This window comes from Echinops telfairi, unplaced genomic scaffold (assembly GCF_000313985.2).
Source record: "Echinops telfairi isolate 266 unplaced genomic scaffold, ASM31398v2 ScPeMD7_443;HRSCAF=831, whole genome shotgun sequence".
In the NCBI taxonomy this organism is placed as follows: Eukaryota; Metazoa; Chordata; class Mammalia; order Afrosoricida; family Tenrecidae; genus Echinops; species Echinops telfairi.
In genome coordinates this window covers 81143173-81152750 of record NW_022104341.1, presented here as the reverse complement: position 1 = coordinate 81152750, position 9578 = coordinate 81143173, and the positions used below count along the sequence as shown (strand labels likewise).

Genomic DNA, 9578 nt, shown 5'->3' with positions numbered 1-9578 from the left:
AAAAAAAAATGGAATGTATAATTAGTGAGCTAGATTGGTATCAATAATTTTGAATCAGACAATCATATGGTTTACTATGCCAAGAATGACAAATTCAAGGGGATTCATGTCATATTTTAAGATCTATCTTGATATGCACCCACATGAAAGAAACCTGGAAGAGACAGGTGCTGTAGTAACGTGTGGTGAAGAAATTGGATGGTGCCTAGGTTATCAGAAACAATTTTGTCTGAGGTCTTAAAGTTGCGTTTTCAAAGGAGCAGCTATCTAAGTGAGATATCACTAAACCCATATGGAAGAAGCACACCAACATCTGTTATCCAAGGCCTGGAATAGATATAATCCAGAGCTGAAAGAGGTTAATGGCAACGGAGCTTAAATTGTGAAATTCTGTTTGAAGAAAGCTATGGATGACAGTGGGAGCCCAGTACGTTCACGGGATTTACTCATGGAATAAGCCTCTGGTCATTCCCCTCTGACCATAAATGAGGGAAGGGAATAACCTGATTATCAGGCAGAGGATCTTGGAGAGATGTTTATAGTAAATTAAAATCGTAAATCTGACTTGAGTGGTTAAAACCTTGTACAAGAAGGAATAAAATGTCTTGAAAATGATTGTGGTGGTGATTGTACAATCCTGCTTGGTATGAGTGAACTATGGAATTATATGATGTCTGGTTTATGTCCTAATGAAATGATTTGGGGCGGGGGGAGGGGGAGATCTTGAAATACAATGCTGTCTGAGATAGAATAATATCTATACAGCTAAAAGGAAGAACAGTTAATGCAACTATCATTCAAAGTTATGCACCAACTTTGAATGCACTTGCACCAGAAATCAAGAAAATTGGATAATTCTACCAACTTCTTCATTCTGAAGTTCTTCAAGCTTGTAATCAAGATGCAATAATAATTACTGGTGATTGAAATATGAAAATGTGAAGCAAAGAAGAAGGATCAGTAATTTAAAATAGGGTCTTAGTGATAGAAACAAAGCCGGTGATCACACGACAGGCTTGGACAAGACCAAGTCCCTCAGTTGCAAATGCCTTTTGTTCAACCCCACAAGATAGCAGACACGAGGATCAAATTGATTATATCTGTGGAAAAAGAAAATGGAGATGCTCCATATCATCAGCCAAAAAAAGATGGTTTCAATTGCTTATATGCAAGTTCAGATTGAAGTTGAAGAAAATGAAAACAACTCCAAGGGCCATCAAGCAACCTTGAGTATATCCCACATGAATTTCCAGAATATCCCAAGAATAAATTTGACATGTTGAACACTAATGACAGAAGACTGGACAAGCTGTGGGATGGTATCAGTAACATCATACATGAAGAAAGCAAAAGGTCACTACAAAGTCAGGAAATAAAAACCAAAGTATTTATCAGAAAAGTCTCTGAAACTTGCTCTTGAATGTAGAATTGATAAGGTGAATGGAAGAAATGATAAGTAAAATAGATGAACAGAAAAGAACATTTCAAAAGCTCAAGAAGACAAAGTATTACAATGGAATATGTGAAGACCTGAAATTAAAAAACTAAAAAGGAAGAGCATTTTTAATATATCTTAGGCTGGAAGCAGGGGTGGGGGGTGGGGTGGGGGTGAGGACCAACCCTTGAATGGCAATCTTGAAGGATTCTATGGGCATAATGTTGAACTATGCAGGAAGCATCAAAAGGAGATGGAAGGAATCCACAGAGTCACTATGCCAAAAGTAACTGGTCATCATTCAAGAATTCTGAATGTGACCCAGAAGCAATAATATGGAAGGAAGGTGTCCAAATTGCTGAAGGCATTAGTGAAAAAATAAGGATCCAGGAATTGATGGAATACTAATCGAAATGTTTTGTAAAAATGGATGCAGTGCTAGAAGCACTCATTAATCTATGCCAAGGAAATGGAAAATTGCTACCTGGTCAAACAACTGGAGAGATCTATATTTGTGCTCATTCCAAAGAAAAGTGGCCCAAGAAAATGCAGAAATTATCCAACAATATCATTTATATCAAATGCAAATCAAAGTTTTGCTAAAGATAATTCAAAATTATTGCAGCCATACATGGACAGGAAGCTGCTAGAAATTCCACCTGAATTGAGAAAAAGATGTGGAATAACAGCATTACTGATGTTAGATGGATCTCCATTGAAAGTAGAGAATTCCAGAAAGAAGTTTCTTGTGTTTTATTGACTATATAACATTTCAAAGAATAAGAATTCCAGAACACTTTAATTGTGCTCATGTGGAATTTGTGCATAGATCAAGGACAGTCAGCTGAACAAAATAATGGATACTGGCTGGCTGAAAATCAGGAAAGGTGTGTCAAGGTTGTATTTTTCCACATTACTTGTTCAATCTGTCTGATGAACAAATAAACTGAGTAACTGGATTATATCGAGAACAGCGTGGCCTCCAACTTGGACGAAAACTCATGAACAACCTGTGCTATGCAGTTGACATAACCTTGTTTGTTGAAGCCAATAGGGCCTGAAGTACTGATTGATGAAGATCAAAGGACACAGCCTTCAGTATGGGTGACAACTTAATGACAAGAAAATTAGAATCTTCACAACCAGAATTGGAGAAAAGATTGAAGCAGCAAAGATTTCATTTTGCTTAGAGCCATAATCAACACTCCTGGAAGCAGCAATCAAGAAACCAAAGGACATACTCCTATTACATTTAGCAAATCTACTGCAAAATACCTCTTTCAAGTTTAAGGAGCAAAGATGTCACTTTGAGAACTGAAGGGCCCTTGATAAAGCCATAGTGTTTTCAATACCTCATAGGCCTGTGGAGCTGCACAAGAATAAGGAAGACCAGGGAAGAACTGGCGTCTTTGAGTTGTGGTGTTGGTGAAGAACACTGAAAGTACTAGGCACCGCCAGGAGACAAACAAATCTGTCTTGGGGGAAGTACAGTCAGAACGCTCCGCAGAAGTGAAGATGGAGAGGTTTCATCTCAGGGATTTCAACAGTATTATCGAGAGAGGCCAGTTCCCGGAGAGGGCCGTCATGCTTGGTCATAAATTAGAGGGTCAGCCAAAAAAGAAGACCCTCAAGGAGATGAATTGACACAGTGCCTACACCACTGGGCTCAAGTAGAACAAATATGAGGATGACCGTGCTCAATTCTGTTCGCCATAGGGTTGCTATGAGTTGGAATCCACTTGAAGGTACTTAGCAAAGCAAGCCAAGAATGTATCTAGAATATATGCATAGACAGTCAATATATCCCAAAAAAGTCAAGCTCTCCCTTACTGCATGTGTCCACTGAGATTGTCAAAGGAAATAAATGACACTCAATGTGGGGATTTGAGGAAGGTTAAATTTTTTTTAAGTTGTCAAAATTGTATCAGGGTTTAGAAAAAAACCAAAATGAAGCAAATAACTAATAGCCATCTTACCAGTTTTAATGGACTTTGGAGGGAGGGCTAAAAAACCTGGAAAGAGAGAACCATGGGGCAAGGTCTTCAAATAGGAGCTGTGGCATTAGAAAGAACATGCAGTCTTCATGAGGCAGCCTGGTACAAAGAGCCTGGGGAATGTAGTACCCTGAACTCTGTCTCCTCCAAACCTCCGTATCTTCCGCCATAGCCTTCTATTAGCTAAATCCAACAGGAAACCATGTGGATCCGCTTGCTGGGACACAGAGGAAGCGGGGAAATGGGATTAATGAGAATCCGGAGAGGCAAAAGGAAGATGTGCAACATACCTGAGTACGTCAATTCAATGCCCTTGACACTGAACATTCACATGTTCCGATGCTTCCTGTTACATAAATAGCTAAGATTTAAGATGTTAGCCCTGGTGGCTTAGGGGTTACTGGTTGGGCTGCGATCCAGATGGTCACAATTTGAAACCACCAGCTGCTCCTCCAGAGAAAGACTGGGCTTTCTACTCCCATAAACAGTTACAGTCTCAGAAACCCACAGGGGTCACTCTGAGTCAGCAGTGACTATGAGTCAGCATTGATGGCACCGAGTTTGGGTTTTTATTTGGTTGGTTGGTTTAGTTGGTTTATATTGTAATGAGAAGGCTGGGTCATGTCTCAATGACAGTTAATTTTGTAGTCATATTGGCTTGTCTTCCAAATGAATGCTTTCTTGCCCCAGAAATAAAAATAATATCAAGAGTAAAATTTGATGAAGCTCATCAACAATGATTGCAGCAATACATTGGTTGCAGAATACATCCACCGGAAGTATAGGTCGGATTCAGAAGAGGATATGTAACAAGAGATCTTGCTGATGTCAATGATATCATTGATGATGGATCTTGACTCAAAGCAGAGAATACTAGAAAGATGTTCACTTGTGTTTTATTGACTGTACCAAGGCATCTGACTGTGTGTATCATAGCAAACTGTAGATAGTCTTGAGAAGAATGGAATTCCAGAACACTTCATTGTGCTCATGCTGACCTTATACATGGATCAGGAAGCAGTTATGCAAACTGAACAAGGGAATGGTTTAAAATCAGGAAAACTGTGCATCAGGGTTGTGTCCTCTCACTACAGTTACTCAAGCTGGATTCTGTGAAGGAGAATATAGGATCAGGATTTGAGGAAAGCTTAATAACAACCTGTGATATGCAGATGGCATAACCTTGCTTGCTGAAAGTGAGGAGGACTTGAAGCACTTGCTGATGAAGATCAAGGATTGCAGCCTTCAGTGCGGATGACAACTCAATGCAAAGAAAGCCCAAATCCTCACAACTGAATCAATAAGTAACATCATGATTAATGAAGAAAGATTGAAATTCTCAAGGATTTTGTCTTGTTTGTCTGGCACTTAAAATATAGCTAGTAGGATTATAACTAGTTTAAAATATAGCTGGTAGGAATTTAAACACTATTTTGGATATATTAAATCAAGGAAATTAAATCATTGAGATCAGTTCCACCTGTCTTTTCCGTGTTTAGAATGTGGACACCACAGGAGTTTGAGTTATGAACAGTGCTGAATAATCGCTTAAGAAATGTGTCAGTGGTCTTTATGGGATGGTGATGAGGCTTGGCTTTCCATTTCAGGTCTTTAATCCCTTGAGGTTCTCTCCAGAGAATTCTGATCAGAGACATCCTTATGCTTTCTTACCATTCTCAGCTGGACCAAGGTGAGGGCAATTTGAAATGGTGAAAATACACCAAAATGTTTGCTTCCTTTAGATTCTCAGCTCTGTATAACCTTCTTTAGAGCCTCATCTCCCCCTCTGTGGATCTTGGTACCCATATGAGCTCCTGAAAAATCCATTTAGTTTCTCAGGGAACATAGTCACATTCTACCTAGCCATTCTTCAGCTAGCTGTCTTATAATACAAGCCCTTGGTGGCTTTTTGGCTCCTTGTGGTCCACTCTAACTGCAGGGAAAAAAACGGTCTAGTCAGACCCCCCACTGCCACCTTGTCACAAAAAGGACATCACATTAGAGTCTCCCGGTTCACATTATTGTAGGGAGTAATGTAACTCTCACAGTGTCAATGATATTTCCTGTAAAGATGTTGCTTTGCCATGTATCCTAGACATCTTTTTTCCAGGATGGGGGCTTCCAACGTGGATCTAGTTAAAGCCTTGGGAAGCATTTAAATGGAGATGCCTCTTTTCAGGTGCCGGTTTCTTTTTCTGTTACCTGCAGGAACTGCATCGGGCAGAAGTTTGCCATGATTCAGTTAAAGGTGTCCATGGCCTTGATCCTGCTTCGCTTCGAGGTGACGCCAGACCCCACCAGGCCTCCCATTTTATCACCCCAGATTGTCCTCAGATCAAAGAATGGCATCCACTTGTTTGTGAAGAAAATACCCTAATGTTAGACCTCATGGTGCAATGGTTAAATATATGTTGTTTTTAAGTGAAATGACAGCTAACGGTCTAAGCCCTTGAAGAGGAATCCAGGTATGCTGGAGGAGCAAGGTGGGGTAAGGTGGGGATCTCTGTGGAGCTTCAGATCATCCAACACTTCAGTGACAGGGAGTCACTTAGAACTATTTCTGCATGACGTTGAGAGATTTCCAGGCCTTTCTCTCTGGTCTGCCTATAGTTAGTGCTGCATACGAAAGCCTTCCTAGATGACTTCTATATGGTTTCATTGTTTATTAAAATATACTTTTCAGAATTGCACAAGTCATATGTGAATGTATGCACAATATAAAAAACATTCTAGCACTAGAAAAGCATGTAAAATAAAATTCTCACTTCATACAGCTTGGACCCTCTGCCCTCCTTCTGTCTTTCCTAAAGACCCAGTAATTTGGTATGAATTCTCTCAGACTTTTTTCTATGTGTTTTAAATTATTTATGTGTGTATTCTTTAGATGGGATCATATCCATGTGATCATTCCCATAATGTTCTTGCTTTTTCAGTTAATAAAATTTCTCCTCTTTCCTTACCATAGCTTGGTAATATTTTATGATGTGAAAGCAATATGAATGACTTAGATGTTCTCCTGCCACTGAAAGGCCCTTGGTGGGACAGTGGGGGAAGCATCGGGCTGCCAGCACACAGCTGGCAATCAAAACCACCGGCTGCTCTGGAAGAGCGAGACAAAGCAATCCCATAAAGGTTACAGTCTCAGAAACCCATGATTATTTAAGTGCTTTTTTGTCGTGTTTTTTTTAACTTGCTTATTGCTCATTTGTTTTTATCTTTGTTTTGTTTGTGTGTGATTTCTCTGTACATCAATTGTGTTGCTTTGCAAAGGTTGTCATCTTTTATTGATTCAGATGAGAATCTTTATGCCCTGTAGATAATAATCTCTTGATTTAATTTTCCCATTCTTTTATTTTAAAAAAAACCAAACTGTATTAAGAGTACCTTTTGCCACACAGAAGTTTTGTTTTGAATTTTCATGAAGTAAGATATACAAACTTTTATTTATGGCTTTTCAGTTTCAGTCTTGCATAAGAAAATCTTCCTTTGTAATTTTATAAAGATATTATACATATTTCCCTGGTGTTAACAACTTTGTGGAACTTGAGAAGGATTTTCTGAATGGTTTTCAGATTAATCATCCATTTGATATTTCTGTGCCTACGACATGTCAGATGAAGAGCCTCGGTAGTGCAGGAGTTTAACGTTCACTGCTGACGGAAAGCAATGTCAGCAGTTATCTTCAGCCGTCAGTGTGGATTACAGCTCTCTGCCTGCTTTGGGCCTCAGGGCTACGCTGGCTTCAGAAAATGAGCTTGCAAACCTGCTCTCCTTTTCTAGGTCTGGAATAATGTACGTAGAATTTGAAGACACTCACTCTTATTTCTGTGCAAGTGGGAACATACACTAGAGCTGGTTGTTTTAAATACGACTGAATTATGGAAATGTAAGATATGTACATTTTATCACACTAAAAATATTGGGGGAAATAAAAATAAACAAGTAAATAAAAAGTTTGTGCAAGGACCAATAAAATAAGGAAAAATTCTCCTTACAGGAGGAAATCAAAACAATACAAAGTACTTATTTATATTTTCATCCATATAATGGACTGCTATGTGAGCAATAAAAGGATGAATTAAGTTACTACATTGACTTGGAGAAATGTTCAAGTTGTGCTGTTAAATGAGAAAAGTCAACGCAATATCTTTGTGGGTCATCTCTGAGTACTTGGATTTTTAGTGATTTTTATTTCTCAATATTTATTCTAATTTTTAATGTGAAGAAATATTTATATAATCTTCAAGATACTTAAATTTCATTTTCAAAAACAAGGACACTTTAGAGGTAGTTTGGAGAGATCTGCTCTAATCCTTGAAGACACAGGTTGGACACATGCTGGAGACTGGTTAAAGATTTATAGCATAAAATGTTTTCTCATTTCCAACGCCTCACCGGGAAATCAGAAGTTCTAGTTGTATTGTGAACATAAAAATAATAGAGCCTCAGGTTTCTGCCTTCAAAAACAGGGTCTCGGACTTTCCCTGCCTTAGAGACGATGCTTTCTCTTTCACACAGATTTGGGGGTAGCTTTTGTTTCTGTTGTTGTTTTTGTTTTTTGGATCCCATTTTGTTTCCCTAGACAGAGAAGACATTTTTCCAAGGTTAACGAGCAGGAATAAAGATGTTTTTCACTTCTGAAAAATTAGCCACTGAACAATTGATGAATGGCAGCAGAACATTATCAGATATAGAAACAGAAGATGAGCCCCTCAGATGGGCAGACACTCAAAATACAACTGAGGAAGAGCTGCCTCCTCAAAGTGGCAAAGTGGCGTTGACCATATGACGTGGATGGAGTAGTGCATTCAGTAATGCAATCTTCACTGGCCAGTAGGTGGCTGTTGTTGCCGCTGTTGTTGTTAGGTACCATTGAGTCAGTTCTGACTCATAGTGACCCTATGCACAACAGAATGAAACACTGTTTTCATGCCAATGGGGAACAATTCAAAATGAGAAGAAATAGCTGCAGATAGCCATCAATAATTGGAATGTAGAATGTCTGACATGGATCTAGGAAAATTGGAAGTCATCAAAAATTAAATGGAATGCATAAAGATTAATATTCTAGGAGCTGAAATGGACTGATATTAGCCATTTTGAGTCTGATCATTTTTATAGGATTTTTTGGTCGGGCCTTTTTGTCACACACTATTATGTAATCCTTTCATAACCTCTGAATATAAAGCTTGATTAACAATCTGACCTGGTGGAAAGAACTCCAAATGCACTATGAGTCGAGATTTTCATCTATTTGGGAAGTTGACAGACTTCCAGAATGAGGTTTGTCATCAGTTGACATTTCACCTTTTTTATAAACACTCCCACAATAGTGTCTCCATAATTTCAATGGAAATTCATGACCAGAAAAGGGAGAGGTATGTCTGTCTTTGAGAAGGTGATTCCACTTCTGTTGACAAGTAAAACAAGGAGAGACAGACTGGTCTTGGGGAAAATGCTTACCATTACTTATGTGGGCTCCCAATGGGAGAATCCACCCAGTTTTATTTTGCTAATCATGCATTTGACTTGCAAATCAAAGTTTCTTTGTTAATCAAGTTTCTTTCCAGTCCTTAGGGACCCTAGTTGCGTGCTATAGGATACCTGAATTTTAGATTTTGTTTTTTTGAGAGGTACAGCATTCTTCATAGACCACATCAGGATGATGTGACACGGAAACCCCACTAAGGGAACCAGCTTTATCTTACACACACCTGTTGTAGATGAAAGCAATGGAACTGTTCCTTTGGACTTAAAGATGAAACACCCTCGTGTGCAAAGAAGCAGAAGACTGCTATCCCAAGGTCACGGGTTTGGACGTCAGTGGACTTTGGTTCAAATCTCTTGCTTTTGAGGTTGCCCAAGAACTGACAACATAAGCCTACCATATACTTGCTAGTTTCATACTTTCTCTGCTGTGGGAGGCATGTCTTAGTCCTGCAGATATAGTTTAGTCTTAGTGATTGAGTGTTACTGCCATTTTTGTCTTTTGTCTGGCTCTCATTGCGTTCCTAAACAATGTTCAATTGGCCTCCTACTTCGTTCTTCTTTCTTAGCACTGCTTTGCTCACCTGGGGTCTCTTTTTTTCCATATAAAGTTAATGATTAATTTTCCCATCACTTTGAAAAATGATGTTAAAACTTAGATC

General features: G+C 38.9%; 1 protein-coding gene across 1 annotated transcript in view; it reads left to right on the top strand.

Annotated features, from left to right (window-relative positions):
- The window catches only part of LOC101652047 (cytochrome P450 4X1), a 64126-nt gene extending 57733 nt beyond the window's left edge, over positions 1–6393 (top strand). Inside the window, exons 11-12 of the mRNA XM_004699449.2 lie at positions 5037–5119; positions 5638–6393. Of these exons, the coding sequence (XP_004699506.1) occupies positions 5037–5119; positions 5638–5806 (252 nt within the window). The 3' untranslated portion in view covers positions 5807–6393. The remainder of the gene's footprint in view (positions 1–5036; positions 5120–5637) is intronic.
- The last annotated feature ends 3185 nt before the right edge of the window (positions 6394–9578 follow it).